The 19700-nt window shown below is 38.3% G+C and overlaps 2 protein-coding genes across 2 annotated transcripts; one reads left to right on the forward strand and one right to left on the reverse strand.

Annotated features, from left to right (window-relative positions):
* Positions 1-4092: 4092 nt before the first annotated feature.
* On the reverse strand, positions 4093-11934 carry FOMMEDRAFT_154398 (uncharacterized protein; the record flags this gene model as incomplete). Its single annotated transcript, XM_007264903.1, has 3 exons — positions 4093-4113; positions 11386-11548; positions 11609-11934. 3 exons carry the CDS (start codon positions 11932-11934, stop codon positions 4093-4095), a joined length of 510 nt encoding a protein of 169 aa, XP_007264965.1.
* A 151-nt stretch (positions 11935-12085) lies between these two features.
* On the forward strand, positions 12086-14657 carry FOMMEDRAFT_154399 (uncharacterized protein; the record flags this gene model as incomplete). Its single annotated transcript, XM_007264904.1, has 5 exons — positions 12086-12410; positions 13431-13588; positions 13721-13828; positions 13917-14197; positions 14252-14657. 5 exons carry the CDS (start codon positions 12086-12088, stop codon positions 14655-14657), a joined length of 1278 nt encoding a protein of 425 aa, XP_007264966.1.
* Positions 14658-19700: the final 5043 nt, after the last annotated feature.

Raw genomic sequence — 19700 nt, forward strand, 5'->3', positions numbered from 1 at the left:
TAAAGGGTAAGAGACCATAGAATGATACAAAGAATGAAGGGGTGGTCAAAGGAATGGAATGATGAAGTAAGGAAGGGTAGTAGCAAGAGTCAGCACACATATAGTTCATAGACAGTGCCCCCAAGGGACAGAAGTCCTGAGTTCTGGTACAGAAGGGTGCAGAACCCTTGGAACTGAAGGTGTGAGAGTGGAGAACTGTAACACTCTTATGATTGAGAAAGAATAGGGACTGTCTTATTACAGAGTGTTGTTAGTTATTATACACAAATTCTGCCAGAGCTAACTATTCAGACCAGTCTGACTACTAATGATTAATGAACATCTAGAGATAGAGCTCAATCTCTTGATTGACTCACTCAGTTTAACTGTCAGTCTATAAGTAATATACAGTAGAAGGATTCCCTTAAATTCTGAGAAGTGTATATAAGTTCTACATGAATTTCAACTTGAATTACAGTCTGTAATTGTGAATAAGCTTCTAAGAGAGTCTGTACAACTAGAAAACATGATTCTGATAAATGTACACTATACCTTCAGAAGTGAGTTCTGTTCAGGTCAGAACTGTATAGACTTGCTTAGAGAATCAGTTAATAATCATACAGATAGTATTGTAACCCTAAGACTTAGGTAGCTCACTAATCAGGTCTACTAAGACTTCTTCCTAAGAGTAATCTAGGATCTAATACAGATGTAAGAGAGTCCAAACCCTTGTCTAGTAGGCCTTAGTCTGTTAACATGTATTACAACTAGTTATATACTTTAGGATTTCCTTCTACATTCCTAACTACTAGTAGTTCTGAGTAATGAGTTCCTACATTTTGTGTTGGTCTGAATGTCCTATAGTTGGATTGTTGTAATGAGCTCAGACAATGTCCTCCTACAGCTTCCAATCCTTTAGAATGTACAGTTAGCCTTTCTAATAAACCTGTCTATTCTTATCCTCCTCCTAATCCCTAGCCTGCTTCTCTAACTACTTTACTACAACCTAGTCCTGTGTGTGTCTCAAAGCTTACTATATGTGGGTGACAAAGTCAACATTCTTGGATTTGAGTCAGATCTCTTAGATTGTCTCAGACACAAAACAGGAATTGTCTAAGAGAACAAGATTTTTGTTATCATTCTCCCCCCTTTCATAACCTACTTGTCTTGAGAGTAAATCAGCTTTCATTATTTGTGTTCCAGGTTTGTAGGTTAGTACAAAGTCATAGTTCTATAGTTCTAACATCTAGCAGGCTTAGTAATAGTTGAGCTTCTAAGGTACTCAGAAGTACTAGAGATTAAGGTAATTACTCTAAATCTTAAACTTCTATACAGTACTAAGGAGATATTAATACTACTCCTCTAAGGAACAGACAATTGTAAGGAGTTCCTTATTATAGATAGGGTAGTTCTGTTCTGTTACAGAGAGGAATTCTAATTAGAATACTATCAAACACTACTTTCTGTTAATGAACTAGGACAGTACTACTCTATTCACAAAGTTGGAAGAGTTGGCTTTAACTTGAAACTTGTCTACAACTGTTAGAACTGTTAATACAGGCTTGCTAGTAATGGCCTACTTGAGGGACTTGAATGTAGACTACTACTAATTATCCTATTACTAAGGAACATCTTTACTAGTAAGATCATGAAGGGGCTAGACAATAGTACTAAAGTCTTGAATAAAGTGTTGATAGTAGTTTGCAAACCTAAGGAATGCTTGGACCTGTTTCAGGTTCTAAGGTTGTAACCAGTTCCAAACTACAGTTACCTTTGCCAGATCTATACAGATCTCTCCTCCACCAATCACAAAGCCTAGATAATCTACTGACTCCTGTGTAAAAGAGTACTTTACTTCTTAGAGGAATAGTTTATTATCTTAGAGCTGTTGTAGAACTACTTAGATTAGTTAGTAATAGTACTCAACTGTCTGGATGAAGATTAGAATGTTGTCCAGATACACACTAACATACTCTGAGTCAATCAGATCTGTAAGAATGTAATTCATGAATGACTAGAATGTTGTAAGCAAGTTAGTTAGTCTAAAGAACATTATAGTCAGTTTGTACAATCTACAATTAGTTTAGAACACAGCCTTCTACTCATCTCTGTCTTAGATCCAAATATTATTGTACTCCTATTAAACATCCAACTTAGTAAAAACCCTAGATGTATGTGTCTTATTAATGAGCTCCTAAATTAGGAGGAGTAGGTACTTGTTTTTGACAGTACTCTTATTAAGACAACAATAATCCTAAACTGAGTAGAGCTTCTTATCTTTCTTTCTGACAAAGAAGAAAGGGGAGACTATAGAGGACTTTAAGGGTTGGATCTGGCTGTTTCAAAGATTTTCCTAAAGGAACTTGTTAAGCACCTCCTACTTGTCTCTGTTAAGTAGGTAGACCTTACAATCCTTAGGTTGGAAACCCTTAGTCAATTCAATTGTATAGTCTTAGAGACAGTGTTTAGAAAGCTGGTTGAATTCCTCTTTACTAAAGACTTTAGGGAACTCTTAGATAAAATCTAGCAGGTTGAGTCTATGTGCATTCTAGAGTAGAGTTGTTCTAAGAGGGTTCTAGACTGGTTCTGTCTCAGACATCCTTCAGATTGACTCTATTCTGTCTTAACTAGAATATGTGTTTACATATTCATCCTAGTCAAAGAAGAACAACTAGTCACCTTCATTAGAACTGTTAGTAACATTAGAAGTGTTTGTATCTACTCAGAACAGTAGTACAAGGTAACTGTAAGACTCAGAACACTAATTGAATACAAGTGTCTACTCTAACTAGTTAATAGTAGAGTTGTAAGTCTTAAGCTATTCAAATCTAATGAAGATGTCTGTCTTTCTAAGATTAGTGACTCTAAACTCAATACTTTCCTTATAATCCTGAATAGTTATCTGTAGTTGGACAAACTCAGTAATCCAACTATTCTAGTTTAGGGTTCTATCCATATTATATACTAGGATTAGAAGTAGAATACATTGAGTAGGGAGGTAGTGTTCTTACACAAAAACTTTATTAATGTATGAACCAGTATATTTACTATCTACTAAAGTTATTGTTTAGATCTGGGGGGATCCTGAGAAGGGAGCTAAGAGGACAGGGACTTAGAGCTAGTACTCAGAACATCCTCTAATAAACTACTACTTGTTCTGAAGGGAATGTACAGCTTGTGTAGCCTTGTCATCTAAGAGGGTGAGTATATACACTAACATTTCCTTATTAACCCCTCTCTTTCAACAAGGACAGACTTATGTCCTTAGCTGTGAACTCAACTAAGACTATCCCTACTTAATACTATAAACAAACTACTAAGTAGTAAACAGGGCTGGGTAGTATTCTAAACATTCTAAGATCTTAGAATGTAGAAGTAGTAGGTCAGATTGTGTAGATTTAGACTCAGATGAAGTGTAAAGAGAAGAATCAAAAGAATCAGAAGAAATAAGACAACTATCTACTTTTGTTTTTGACTTTTTTCTTTCTAATAAATAATTTTGTTGATTTACTTTTTCTACTTTTTCTGCTTTTCTTACTTTATTTACTTTTAATCCTACAGTGTTTATTGAATCAAAAGTGGCCATTAAAAAATCTGAGTCATAGCCCTTCAGTACTGTATTCACTGTTAAGCCTTTACAAAATCCTAGAGTATGTAGTCAGGGTCTGAGAGTTCTAAGGTGACTTCCAGATTTGTAGAAAAGGCTTCTTACTACAAATCCTACTCATTACTCATTATTACTCTAATAACCTGACAGATATACTATTACTTCTATAGGTAGTCCTTAATCTAGTGCTCTGACTTTCTACAGACAAAGTATACTCCTTACTTTCAGGCTTCTCTAATGTCTATTAGAATAGATTGATTACAAATTATAGGTAGATTAATCTAAGGACTCAGAACTGTCAGAGCCAGACACATGTGTAAGTGTTCTGTACAGACTTAACACATCCAAGCTGTAGTTTAGTCAAAGGAAATAGTGTATGTCTTCTACTTAGTATAAGTAATCAGTTCTAGCATTATTCTAAGAATCTTATTAACCAGTTCTGAGTAAAGAGTTTTTTCAAGTATTCTAATAAGGACATTATCAAACCTGAGCACAAATCCTACCTTCTAGGCCAGGATATTGAACTCCTGAAAGAAGGCATTAGCAGAATGTTTGCCCTGTCACAGAGACACAAGCTTGTTCTATGTATTATACTTTTTATTTAGATTAATGAAGGAAGTACAGAGCTGCCTTATAAATTCTAAATACAACTCATTGTTCTGAAGTCAGATTAGACTTTCAATCTAATGTCCTTTGATCCAGTTCTAGGCTCAGGTGGTTGTATTACCTTCCTTCATAAAGGAGAGGACAAATAGGACACAATTAAGGTCTGAGGATAGGTCAGTCAAAGTAGTAGCTATGTATAGTTTGACTTAGTACTAGAAGTCCTCAAAGTGCTACTCATTAAAGTCTGAAGGGCAGGCTACATACACTTTCTTTCTAGAACAGGTTGCAACTTCTGAAACAATTAGCCTTACTAAGCCTTTAGGTCCCCTCTACACTGTTACTAACATCAGATTAAGACTCCTTATTACTACCCTACAACTCTCCTACATTTTGGGCATTAGTACTTACTATTGTATTAATCTCTTTTCTTTGTCCTAACCCTTTTACATTTTTAAATTTTAAACTTTCTAAACCCTTTTAAACTTTTACCACCCTTCTTCTATTCATTACCCCTTTTAGTTTAGTACCAATTCCTTTGTAGTGTAAACATGAACCCTCCTACACCAACTGTCACCCCTACTGTCCTACCAGATTAGTAGTTACAAGCAGACCTAGCTTAATACATATAAACCTTTATCTAAGAGGCCTTTACTAACTATATACTCCTAGCCCCTTTAGAACCTATTGGACCTAGACTACAACTATTATACACAACAGAAATACAGAATGTAAGTACTAGAACATAGTCAGAACTCACAGAACAGACAGGGAGAGAGAGTGTGAGACAAGAGTAGAGTATATAGAGTAAGCCTAAGAGTACAGGACTACTTAGAGTAGACAAGATCAAGACTACAGAACTAGTCTGATCTTGTACACTTATATATACTAAACTACACAAGAGTACTCAGAGAGTATGAGCTACTAAGAATGATAAGCTATAAAGAATGAAAGAAAGGAAGGTCAAAGATAAAGGTACAAAGAATGAAGGGATGGACAAAGAGTAAGAGACTATAGAATGAATAAAGAATGAAGGGGTAGTTAAAGGAATAGAATGATGAAGTAAGGAAGGGTAGTAGTAAGAGTTAGTACACATATAGTCTATAGACAGTACTCTTAAGGGATAGAAGTCCTGAGTTCTAGTACAGAAGAGTGTAGAACCCTTAGAACTGAGGGTATAAGAGTAGAGAACTGTAACAGAGGACTTCTAGTACTAAGTTAAACTATACATAGCTACTACTTTAACTAATCTATTCTCAGATCTTGATTGTGTCCTATTTGTCCTCTCCTTTATAAAGGAAGGTAATACAGTCACCTAGGCCTAGAACTGGATTAAAGGCTATTAGATTAGAAGTCTGATCTGACTTTAGAACAACAAGTTGTATTTAGAATTCATAAGGTAGCTCTGTACTTTCTTTATCAATCTAAATAAGAAGTATAATATGTAGAACAAGCTTGTATCTCTGTAACAGAGCAAACATTCTACTAATACCTTCTTTTAAGAGTTTAATATTCTAGCCTAGAAGGCAGGATTTGTACTCAGGTTTGATAATGTTCTTATTAGAATGCTTAAAAAAGCTCTTTACTTAGAACTAGTTAATAAGATTCTTAGAATGATGCTAGAACTGATTACTTACACTAAGTAGAAGATGTGTACTATTTCCTTTAACCAAGCTGTAGCTTGAATGTGTTAAGCCTGTGTAGAACACTCACACATGTGTCTAGCTCTAACAGTTCTAAGCTCTCAGATTGATCTGTCTGTAATTTGTAATCAATCTGTTCTGATAAACATTAGAGAAGCCTAAAAGTAAAGAGTATACTTTACTTACAGAAAGTTAGAACACTAGATTAAGGACTGTCTACAGAAGTAACAGTATATCTGTTAGGTTATTAGAGTAATAATGAGTGACAAGCAGGATTTGTAATAAGAAGCCTTTTCTACAAATCTGAAAGTCACTTTAGAACTCCTAAACCCTAACTATATACTTTAGAATTTTATAGAGGCCTAACAGTAAATATAGTACTGAAGAGCTATGACTCAGATTTTTTAACAGTTACTTTTGATTTAATAGACACTGTAGGATTAGAAATAAATAAAGTAAGAAAAGTAGAAAAAGTAGAAAAAGTAAATTAACAAAATTATTTATTAAAAAGAAAAAAGCTGAAAACAAAAGTAGATAGTTCTCTTATTTCTTCTGATTCTTTTAATTCTTCTCTTTGTACTTTATCTGAGTCTAAATCTGTACAATCTAACCTGTTACTTCTACATTCTAAGATCTTAGAACATTCAGAATACTACCCAGCCCTATTTACTACTTAGTAGTTTGTTTATAGTATTAAGTAGGGATGGCCTTAGTTGAGTTCACAGCTGAGAACATAGGTCTGTCCTTGTTAAAAGAGAGAGGTTAATGAGGAAATGTTAGTACATATACTTACTCTCTTAGACAACAAAACTGTACAAACTGTATATTCTCTTCAGAACAAGTAGTAATTTATTAGAGAATGTTTTAGACACTAGCTCTAAGTCTCTGTCCTCTTAGCTCCCTTCTTAGGATCCCTCCAGATCTGAACAATAGTTCTAGTAAACAGTAAATGTACTAGTTTGTGTATTAATAAGGCCTTTGTGTAGGAACACTACCTCCCTACTTAATACATTCTACTTCTGATCCTAGTATACAATACAGACAGGACTCTGAACTAGAATAGTTGAATTACTAAGTTTGTCCAACTACAGATAACTATTTGGGATTATAAGGAAAGTATTAAGTTTAGAGTTACTAACCTTAAAAAGACAGACATCTTTATCAGATTCAAATGGCTCAAGGCTTACAACCCTACTATTAACTAGTTAGAGTAGACACTTGTATTTAATCAGTGTTTCAAGCCTTACAACTATCTTACACTACTGTCCTAAGTAAATACAAACACTTCTAATATTACTAACAGTTCTAATAAAGGTGACCAGTTGTTCTTCTTTAACTAGGATGGATATGTGAACACATATTCTAGTCAAGGTAAAACAGAGTCAATCTAAAGGATGTCTGAGACAGAACCAGTCTAGAACCCTCTCAGAACAACTCTACTTTAGAACACACATAAACCTAGCCTACTAGATTTTGTCTAAGAGTTCCCTAAAGTCTTTAGTAAAGAGGAATTTGACTAGCTTTCTGAATACACTCTTAGAACTATACAATTGAATTGATTAAGAGTTTCTAACCTAAGGATTGTAAGGTCTACCTACTCAATAGAGACAAGTAGAAGGTGCTTAACAAGTTCTTTTAGGAAAATCTTTAGAACAGTCAGATCTAACCCTTAAAGTCCTCTATAGTCTCCCCTTTCTTCTTTGTCAAAAAAAAAGATAGGAAGCTCTACCTAGTCTAGGATTATTGTTACCTTAATAAAAGTACTATTAATAACAAGTACCTACTCTCCCTGATTCAGGAGCTCATTAATAAAACACATACATTTAGGGTTTTTACTAAGTTAAATATTTGATAAGGATACAATAACATTTGAATCTAAGACAGAGATGAGTAGAAGGCTATGTTCTAAACTAATTGTAAATTGTATAAACTAACTATAATGTTCTTCAGACTAACTAACTTACCTACAATATTCTAGTCATTCATGAATCACAACTTTACAGATCTGATTGACTCAGAGTATGTTAGTATGTATCTAGACAATATTCTGATCTTTACTCAGACAGTCAAGCACTATTACTAACTAATTTGAGTAGTTCTGTAACAGTTCTAAGATAATAAACTGTTTCTCTAAGAAGTAAAGTGTTCTTTTATACAGGAGTCAGTAGATTATCTAGGCTTTGTAATCAGGGGAGGAGAAGTCTGTATAGATCTGGCAAAGGTAACTACAGTTCAGAACTAGCTACAACCTTAGAACCTGAAACAGGTCTAAGTATTCCTTAGGTTTACAAACTACTACTAATACTTTATTTAAGGCTTTAGTACTATTACTCAGCCCCTTTATAATCTTACTAGCAAAGATGTTCCTTAGTAATAGAGTAATTAGTAGTAGTCTGTGTTTGAGTCCCTTAAGTAGGCTATTACTAGTAAGCTTGTATTAGCTGTTCTAACAGTTGTAGACAAGTTCTGAGTTAAAGCTAACTCTTCCAACTTTACAAATAGAGTAGTACTGTTCTAGTTCATTAATAGAAAGTAGTGTCTGATAGTGTTCCAATTAGAATCCCTCTCTGTAACAGAACAGAACTACTCTATCTATAATAAGGAACTCCTTACAATTGTCTGTTCCTTAGAGGAGTAGTATTAATATCTTCTTAGTACTGTGTAGAAGTTTAAGATTTGAAGTGATTACCTTAATCTCTAGTACTTCTGAGTATCTTAGAAGCTCAACTACTACTAGGCCTACTAGATGTTAGAACTGTAAGACTATAACTTTGTACTAACCTACAAACCTAGAACACAAATGACAAAAACTGATTTACTCTTAAGACAAGTAGATTATAAAAGGGGGGAGAATGATAACAAAAATCTTGTTCTTCTAAACAATTCCTATTTTGTATCTAAGACAATCTAAGAGATCTGACTTGAATTCAAGGATGTTGACTTTGTTACCTGTATACAGTAAGCTCTAAGACACACACAGGACTAAGTTATAGTAAAGTAGCTAGAGAAGCAGGCTAGAGATTAGGAGGAGGATAAGGATAGACAAGTTTACTAGAAAGGCCAACTATACATTCTAAAGGATTAGAAGCTGTAGGAGGACATTGTCTAAGCTTATTATAATAATCTAACTATAGGACATTTAGACTGACACAAAACACAGGAACTCATTACTCAGAACTACTAGTAGTTAGGAATACAGAGAGAAATCCTAAAGTACATAACTAGTTGTAATACATACTAACAGACTAAAGTCTACCAGACAAGGGTTTAGACTCTTCTACATCTGTATCAGATCCTGAATCACTCTTAGGAGGAAGTCTTAGTAGACCTGATTAGTAAGCTATCTGAGTCTCAGGGATACAATACTATCTGTGTGATTGTTGACTGATTCTCTAAGCAAGTTTATATAGTTCTAACCTAAACAGAGCTCACTTTTAAAAGTATAGTGTGTATCTATTAGGATTATGTCTTCTAGTTGTATAGACTCTCTCAGAAGCTTATTTACAATTGTAGACTATAATTTGAGTCAAAATTCATATAGGACTTGTATGTACTTCTCAGAATTTAAGGGAACCCTTCTACTACATATTACTTACAGACTGATAGTTAAACTGAGTAAGTCAATCAGAAGATTAAGCTCTATCTCTAAATGTTTATTAATCATTAGTAGTCAGACTAGTCTGAATAGTTAACTCTGACAGAATTTGTACACAATAACTAGTAATACTCTATAATAGGACAGTCTCTGTTCTTCCTCAACTATAAAAGACATTTGTACTAGAGGACAGTTCTGAACCAGAATAGTAGTTCTGAATCTGTAACAGACTTTGTAGAACAGATATACAAGACTAGGGAGGATACACAAGCTCTTTTAAAGAAGGTAGTATAGGTTATAAAGTAGAACTATGATTGGAAGAGGTCTGTAGCCAAGGATTACTAGTCTAGTAATAAAGTTATACTAGAAGCTACTAATCTGACCTTAGATCACCTAATAAAGAAGTTGGATAACAAGCACTTCAGACCCTTTGTCATTAAAAAGAAGGTTAGTGTCTCTGTCTACAAACTCTAACTTCTAGTAACATAAAAGTGTATACACTTAGTGTTTAATAAGACTCTATTGTCTTAGTACTACAATCTGAGTTTTCCTTCACAATAAAGACCCCTACTACTTCTACTAGAACTTATCAGTTCTGAACTAGAATACAAAGTAGAGTACATAGTAGATACTAAGCTACTACACAGAAAACTCAAATTCCTTGTTTACTAGAAAGGGTACCCAGTTGAAGAGTACACTTGGGAACCTACTAAGAACCTTACTCATACTCTTAAGGCAATCTGAGACTTTTATTAGCTTCATCCTAGTACTCTACACAAACTCAGCCTTACAGATTTCTAAGCCCTACTGTTCTAACCTATACTTAAACTACTAACCAAGCCTAATGTTTACTAATCAGGACAATTGGTTTTAGAGAGAGGGTGATGTTATAGTTCTCTACTCTTGTACCTTCAGTTCTAAGGGTTCTGTACCCTTCTGTACAAGAACTCAGGACTTCCATCCCTCAGGAGCACTATTTATAAACTATATACAGACTGACTCTCACTATTACCCCTCCTTACTTTATCATTCTGTTCCTTTGACCACCCTTTCATTCTTTGTTCATTCTACAGTCTCTTACCCTTTGTCTATCCCTTTATTCTTTGTACCTTTATTTTTGACCTCCCTTTCTTTTATTCTTTGTAGCTTATCATTCTTAGTAGCTCATACTCCCTGAGTACTCTTGTGTAGTTTAGTATATATAGGCATACAAGATCAGACTGGTTCTGTAGTCTTGATCTTGTCTACTCTAGGTAGTCCTGTACTCTTAGGCTCACTCTATATACTCTACTCTTGTCTCACACTCTCTCTCTCTGTCTGTTCTGCAAGTTCTAACTATGTTCCAGTACTTGTGTTCTGTATTTCTGTTGTGTAGGATAGTTGTAGCCTGGGTCCCCTTGCTGAGCCTTTGGGTCCCCTCTACACTGTTGCTGACAGAATGTTTAAGAGAGAAGTGACTTAGTGATAGTATTTATTTTGCCTGCTTTAAAGATTGTGTTAGTACAACAGTCAACTAGTATTTTGGAGTTAAAGCAGAGAAGGAACTGGTCCCTGTACTAATCTGCATCACAAAACTGGATGTGGTCTGACAATACATTGTATATCATTCTAATAACTATAATATATAAAAGATATAGAAGTCTGTCAATGATCATTACATTAGCATCTGCTGCTAAGATGTATCTTTAGAAGGTCTGTAAGACTTCTAAAATTTACAATACTTTTATAAATTGTCAGAGTATACAAGACTTGTGTGAGTATACAAGACTTGAGTGAGAATACAAGCTCTTACCAGAGTTGCTCAAACAATAAATGCTTCATACAATAATCATTCTTTTTTATCATTATTGAATTAGAAAACAAATATATTATACTTGAGTAAATAATTACAGGCGAAAGTATTTACTAGAACTACTATTAAATCCTGTACCACTCTTATTTCTTCCACTCATACCCACATTGCCTCCCATAGTTCCTCCAGAAGATCCACTGGGCTGTCTGGCTGAAGAAGCGCCTCCAGAACCTGAGGGCCTCGGACCTTCATCATCGTCGTCGTCGTCATCATGAGCACCATCGTCTGGTTGCTTGCTAAAGTCAGCTGGATGCTTAGATTCTTGTTCCCTGTCAAACTAGTGAGAAAAAGCCATGCCAGAACATTACGACAATACAGGTCGACCGAACCGGACGCGTGATGTATGGATAGGGGGACAGGGAGCGTGCCGATCAGACAGACTGTGGAGGTGATAGTAACGGGAAGTGCGAGCGGACGCGTGCAGGCATTGTGAGGGACCAAGGAAGCCCGCGAAGGCCGTGTAGTGAAACACAATGCAGGCGAGATGTGCGGCTGTGCGGCCGGGTGCAGAGGGCAGGAGCAGAAGAACGGTAGCGAGAGAGGATGGATAGATAGACCGCAGTGACCGCAATTTAGCGCGGGGGGCGATATGAGAGAGTGGTGCATTGGGGGCGATCATCGGACATACGGGGGTCGACGCGTCCATGGGCGGCATTGCATCACATCACACATTACACAGTTCGTTTGGGGGGCCACAGTAAAGTCCACAAGGGAGAGTGCGAGAAGAACAGGCGAGTGTCAGCAAGCAGTCACACAAAGTAAACAAAATAAAATGTAAAAAGAAATAGGGATAAAATAATGAGTCAATGGCTGGCGTGAAGACTAGGAGAAAGGGGCCAGCTGCGATGACCAGCGGGCGGGGCGCATGGCAAAGAAAGGAAACACGAAAGACATGTACACACATGGATGTGTCGTTGGACCATGTTGTCGACGTCGGTCGAGCAGTACTCGTGCAGCTTCACATGGTGGCCGGCCCGTTCCTCTGCAGCGGCGTCGTCATCATTGGCGTCATCGGCCATCGGCATCGGGAGTTGCCCCGGGGCGGTCAGGGCGCGTCAGACGAAGAAGGGAATCGACATGCCGCCGTTGACATCGAGCAGGAAGATAGTGTTCCAAAAATAGAGCAGGCAGGTGTGTGAGAACAGGGACGCAAGATGCGCGACAGAACGGCCTTGAACGCACCGAAGATGATCACTGCTACGTCCACAGAACACAACATTCCCAGCTCATATGCCTTCTTGAATAGCCCGTTCTTCCGCTGCACGCCATGGGCAATTTCGACGCGCCAGCCAAGAACATGCAACAGACAGACAGCGCAGCACAGCACACAGAGTGGTTACCGACAGCCGACAGCCGACAGCGAAGGAGATATAAAAAATAAATAGGCGTTAGCCTCCGTCGAAATAATTATAGCGAGCGCACAGCAGCACAGCAGCGCCACTCAGTCAATGTGTCACACTAGCACTGCAGCTCCCGCACAACGCGTCGCAAAACACTGAGAACACAACTCGCCTCAGAATGATAGTATGTTGACTCGAGAGTAGCTGATCATTGTTGCGCAATGCGCATAACTTCAGAGCGTGCGTAGCTAGTTAGTAGATAGGACTTGCACTCTATCACATGACAAAACATGAAAAAATCTTGTATACCCTTCTAGATATGGCAAGGTAGATTAAGTATTAGTAAACTATACAATTAAATATAAATACATACATGTTAGTAGTATACTTATTTTAAAATTACAATACAGGGACAGAATTCTTATTTGAATATAATCTTATGTAATTATTTGATATAAATACAATGTCATACAAGAGTTGGACAAGAATTACAAAACAAATACAAGAGTCAGACAAGAATATCAAACAAATACAAGATTAACCAAGTATTCTAATAACATTAGAAGTCATTACAAGTAAGTGGAAATTATCATAACTACTAATATTGTTCTTGATTTCTTAAATACTTGGAAGTTTGCCTGCCTAGCAAGATAAACGTCAGAAAATCGACAAGTCCATTTTCCCACCAACTAAAGTGATCACGTGTGTGTTGGTTTTTACTTATCTCGTTTCACTTTGCCTTCTGCTTTTCTCTCTCTCAACATCTCTTGCTTTCTTCCTGCCATCTCTCTCCTCTCTCTCTCACGACTAGCTTCCACTGCAGAGTCTGCCGTTGCAAGAACAACTCCTTCAATATTTGCTGCCGTGTCCAACACGACCTGCTGCTCTACTGAACAACTGCATTACATTGACCACGTCCAAAGACTCCTGCCATGGGTCACTGCAAGATCGAGACTCACCCCAATAACGGTGCGTGCATCTCCTTGTCCCTCTCCATCCGCTAGCCTATTTCCATCGTCCCGTTTCTCTATCCCCCGTGCTATTTTCTCGCGCAATTCAGTTCGCCATGCTGACTCTATTTTCTCTCGCGGGCGCTGGTAGCACGAGCGCAACCGCTCAGTGACTTTTCTCAAGTATCTACGTTCTGATATTGGCTTCAAGACGTATTCCGATGTGAGGCTTGCGGCCCTTTTCCTCGAACATAGGCGAGTTTTCCAGGGCCATTGATCTGTTCCACCAAATACTCGACGTCGTAACCGATCCGCAATTCGAATCGAGCGAAATCACATTCAAATAGGTCTGGGATATCTTTGATCATATCTCGACCTATCGAAAAGGCACAGCGCTAGATCGTACTGTGGCAAAATCGCACGGCGCCGAAAAGCCATCGAACGTTGTTCCAACTGTCGTTTTAGGTCTCGTCATCGATGAGATTGTGCAGCAGAGCACCCCGCTTGGCATATTAAGCAAGGAGTGCCGCTGGAGTGATGATAGAACCGACTTGCGCAATATGAGCCTCGTCCATCGTTCCTGGACAGAAGTTACACAGAAAGGACTGCGTCGACGGGCAATCATTCCGTACCAGCTGATCAACCGATTTCTTCTGAGCCCTTTATGAGGAACATGAATTAGGGAGATGGCTATTTATTGGATACCCTATGACCATGATGATATCAACTCTGATGATCTGGAGCTATTGGAGACGCTCCTTGCACGTACTCCGAATGTTCGCTCTCTGGCATTCAATACGGCACTGACGTCGTATCGTCTACTGTACGACGGCGATTATAATCCAAACCTGAAGGTGCCAAATTGCCTCGGTGCTATAACAAATGCGTTGCCGGATCTCCGTCATCTTTGGCTTAACCATTTTCGCACTGGAAGTCATATCCGTCATTCGGGACTCAAAGTCTGTGATGCCTTGCAATCGTTATACGCTTTCGTCCCTAAGATGCACGCATTGGAGTTTTTATCCGTACAAGGATGGATAGGCTCGGGGATAGAAAGTTTAAACTGGAATGAACACCTTCCTCGTTGAAAGCAGTAGATTTTGTCCTTGAGCGCAGCATGAGTGAGCAGATCATTTCTTGGCTCCTCCGGTCTCCAGGGAATTTCAATTTGCAAACTCTATTTATCATTGGAGGAGAATCATCAGGGTTTCACGCGCCCGAAAGTCTGGAATCGTCCTGGCAATTGAGCGCTTGGCAATTGGAGCAATTAATGATGCCCATGTGGATTATTGCTCGGCAGGATGAATCAATCTTTGGAGACGCATTACTTGGCTTTGACAAACTTGCTAGTTTGGATCTATTCTATGGTCCACAGTTCTCACCTAGTATCGTCCCAGGCTTGCTGTCATCTTTGAAGCATTTGGCAATTCACTGTTGTGAATACAATTTTCATCAGATGTATTCTGAAAGTATACAGTTTGTCCAGTCTCTAACGGCGGCAATATCTATGCTTATCTTCGAAGTCTCCTCTTCATATGTCACACTACATTGCAGTTCACAGTATATTGGTATGCCCATACATTCCTTGATTCAAGATATTGTTGCTAATTGTTCAGTATCTTTGTGCCTGCAGACATACATTTACCAGAGGGCTTGGCCAACTTTTGTAAACTTCGAAATATATATTTGGCTTGTGTAAATACTGATGTAAACAAATACTAATCTATTAAAGCAGTTAGTAGCTTTTGGCTTCAACTAATACTAATAGATGCTTGGAAACAATTCCTAGATTAATGTGTGATCAATTACTACTGTATATATAGAATAACAGTGATATTTTACCTTAGTCCATAATGTTGTATGTACTTTACTGTCAGGAGAAGAAATAGATGATTTAATTCTAAGTTGGGAGAAGGACGTGTCATATTTATAGAGTTAGAGTAGAATATATGCCTTTAGAAGAGGAGCATATTTATCAAAACTTCTGCCTGTATTAGATAGTAGCTTGGTAAATTAAATAGCCATACACATTTTGGCACCAGAATGGGTGCAGAGCAGCCAAGCCTGTTCTTTTTAGTACTCATACCTTTTGTTCTCTATTACCTGCTTTTGAATTCTCGCTGGCTGAAATCGAATTAGGGTTAGGGAAGGTAAAAGAGGTTTTCCCGCGGTAATGATAACGCTAGTTTCGTCGCTACGACGCTAAGTCGAAGTCGAAGCTTAGAAGTCTGAATATCTGAATACCCACCTACATCTGCAAGAAACTTACGTACGGCCATGTTTAATTATTCCCTCAACTCGACATTTTATCGACCCGAATACCCTCAATTTGACATCAATGTCCCCTCCGAAACCTACCCCGATGCGAGACTTGCCGCTCTTTACCTTAACAATATTAATATGCACGAGTTTTCCGTCCGCCTGTTCGAACAAGTCCTCGACGTTGTGGTTGATCCAAAAATTAACCCGGGCGAAGTCACATTCAAAAACATCTCGACTTTCTTTGACCGCGTCAAAACTTACCGAAAAGCTATGGCGTTAGGCCGGGACGTGGAAAGGTCAGAGGCTAAAAGGTCTTCAGGTGCTATTCCGCCTGTCGTTTTGGGGCTTGTCGTCTACGATTATGCAGCAGCGTACACCATTAGGTATATTAGCGAACGAGTTGAGCTGGGGAGGTGCGTATGTACGCGATGGAGCTGACTTGCGATCTATGAGTCTCGCCCATCGATCCTGGACAGATGTCGCGCAGAAAGGACTGCGTCGACGGGCAATCGTTCCATATAAGCGGATCAACCGGTTTCTCCTTAGCCCTTTCTGTGGAGTCAGTGTGGACAATGGATTGCTGAGATGGTCATCTGCTGGACGGTCGAGGTTTGCGATCAGGTCACTCCTGATGATCTTTTCCTCCTAAAGGAACTCTTCGCACGTACTCCGAATGTTCGTTCTTTGGCGTTCAATACCTCTGTTACGTGGTGTCGTTCACTTCGTGATAATGCAAGTTTAGAAGCTGAAGCTTGTCTCAGTGCGATAGTGAGTGCGCTCCCAGACCTCGAAGAACTTTGGCTAAAACACTTTGGGCGTGAGGGTTCCGAAGAACATAGGACGCGCATGTCCTGCAACGCCTTACAGTCACTATACAGTTGCATTCCAAAAATGCTCCCATTGAAGTTTCTTGATTAATTATTGGGTGATGGCATGATACAATGGTTAACTGAAAAATACATATTCCGACTCTTCTCACCTTCAATCACTGATGTAAACATGTGACTGTTCCCTGTACATCAAGGCACTTGATACAGACCACTCTTTAGAGCCAGGACCACACCAATCCATTGAGTTCAACTTCACGAAAGGTCTCCATCCCAATGACAACTCTGTCATTCCCATCGACCTGCCTGGGAGCATCACCCAAACTTCACATACTCAAGACCTAGTTAGTTTGTCTATATAATGTCCCTAAGAACGATTCATTAACTTTGCAGTATAGGGGTTCCCTGGTCCTAGGCTAATACAGACGTCTTGAGTTCAAATGAATATGTAGAATAATCACTCTTCTAGATATCCTACATTAGATTATGTTAGAACCCTACTATAACTACTCACTGTCAGAATATTCACTATCAGAATTTTGTCTTGTGAATTACACCTATAAGGAGTGAGGAGGTTTGAGGAAGTGTAATAAACAAATCCAGCAGATTGACTTTATTACATTAATAGATGCATCCGAAAGAAGAACAATCCCAGGATAAAAAACTTTCTGTTGGAGGCAAACTGACTAATTAAGATGGCTTCTGTTTATCTTGTTTTATTAAACAGGAACAATAGTAGTAATGATGCAACCAGAATCCAGATAGAGTAACAGTCAGTCGTTTTACCATGAAGGAAATACCAAATTCCTATCATGGTGAGGCTGTGATAACGCCTTCAGATAACGATCGCCAATAACGTGGCTATACTGTAGCAGATGTACAGCTCTTTATTGTTCCATCATGATGAGCAGCACTCTGGACCTGTGCATCAGATGAAATGCTAAGTATAGATAGCATTGATAAATAAAAAAACTATACATATATAGGCAGACGCTTCACTATAACACCCCATAATTGCCATTGGCCCTCACGTTACAATGCCTGCTGAGTACGAAGCCCATTCGCTTACAATCTACAAGTCAATAATAGGTCAGCTATTATGCTTCTTGTAATGCATTATACTAAAATAAAATTTCGCTACAAAATCACTAGTCTCATGTATGACTTTCCATATCTATTACATTGGTAAGCTGCATTCAGAGCTATTGACAACTTGATTTAAGACATGCATGTAGTCACACATTTGGATGAAGAGGTCTGCTAATTTAACTCTGCTTTTGTGCTTGTTCAATGTTGACCTGTGAGCATGGTAGATTGAATATATATGGGTTAGTTATTTGAATAGAGTATACACTGTACAGTAATAAACCTAATTATATGTAGGCAAAGCGCTGGACAGCTGGGAAGGTTATGTATTTGCTTGTGTGTAATTGCCTTTATTAAAATTAGGTGCTGATAGTTAAATAATCAACAGTCCAGATACCTCGGTTTTGTATTTTTACTGTATATACTACTACTTGAAGTCATACTCTCAGCTAACTATAGTGCAGCCTGGCCACTATAAATATCTTCCCACAGGGATGGGAGGACCCTTATGAGGACGCTTTCCTGGTGAATAGGTTGTTTTATTTTCTTGTGCATAAATCTTAGAGCCTTTTAGAGAGAAAACATTTCGGGTCTGCTTTTATCATGTAAGTGGTTTTATTACTTGTGCATTTCAACTGTAGAATTTGACAAGCGTGTTCAAGGTCTGCATGGCTATTTGTATACTGGAATGGGAACCATGATTATGCTACTTACTGAAGGTAGAGATCTAATTTGGACAACTTAACGTTTTGAAGTACATTGCCTTATTCTATCCCTAGTTATCCTTCAGATGCGCGTTTATGCACTATTTGGAGCAAACAAGAAACTCCTGATCATGTTCGTCATACTAACATTGGTCCTATTCGGGTTCAACATTGTGCAAATGTTCTTTCTACTCAGTAAGAGGATTCAGTTATTACACTGCTTTACCGCCGAAGAAATCTAACGCAAGTTTATTCTGTTAAGATTCGGTGGACAATGGCAACATTGTATATGAAACTTTCACATTGCAGGGCAACTCCGGTTCATGTCTTTATGCATTTTCAATGTCTGGCTTGGCATGGGCGGTGACATCGTTCGTTGAGCTGGTCCTCTTTCTTATGGTAATATGGAAGGCAGTAAAAATGAAGAAGGGAAGGTCTCTCTTACGCCTTGTGAAGGGTGAGATGCAAAGTGGCGATGAGCTCATTGCCTTAATGGCAAGGGACTCCATTGCCTATTTTGCCATGTAAGATGTCTGATGCATATTTCTCCGAATTCATATTAACTACTATTTAAGAATATTTGTAGCATGTCTCCTCGGAGTAGTCCAGTCCGTTGCCTTCGACAATCTCCCAGACGCAGTCAGTATACTTTCCACTTACGCATTCCCTACTGAAGAAACCTCATTAGCTGTCTTATGCTGTTGCATTGTTCACTTTCAATTTGAACTCTTACGAAACTATCGTGATAACGGTCATGACGATCCTCGTTCCGAGAATGCTCATAAACCTTCGTGCGGAGTATTACGGCCCCGTCGGGAAGATTGCGACTCAGCTGTCATGGGACGCTCGGGTAATTCGAGTTTCTGTTAGCAGTACTAATGTACCAAGTTCAAGTGACTGTGTAGAATGAAGTCTTTCCAGTTAATCATGTTAGATTGTAGTAGAGGTCGTCATTTTATCAGAATCATGCCTCATACGTTGTATCTCTCCTTTTTGCCTCTTTATCACCTATCAGTTTCACCTCCCTTAAATTGCGAATGTTACCACATGTTGTTTATTCATAACTTTGACACTAAGAGCAGCCTATCATACTTACATGCCATCTTGTCTAACTTCTCGTCCTGTACACTCTGTGAGTCTGTGTAATTGTAATGAATACCATATTCTCTGTGTTTTGTGAGTTTTACAAAAGCACTGAAAGCTATTTCGGCCGAATAAATCCATGATTCACACAAATAAAAGGGCAACTTAG

Source organism: Fomitiporia mediterranea (genome assembly GCF_000271605.1).
Source record: "Fomitiporia mediterranea MF3/22 unplaced genomic scaffold FOMMEscaffold_4, whole genome shotgun sequence".
Taxonomy (NCBI): Eukaryota; Fungi; Basidiomycota; class Agaricomycetes; order Hymenochaetales; family Hymenochaetaceae; genus Fomitiporia; species Fomitiporia mediterranea.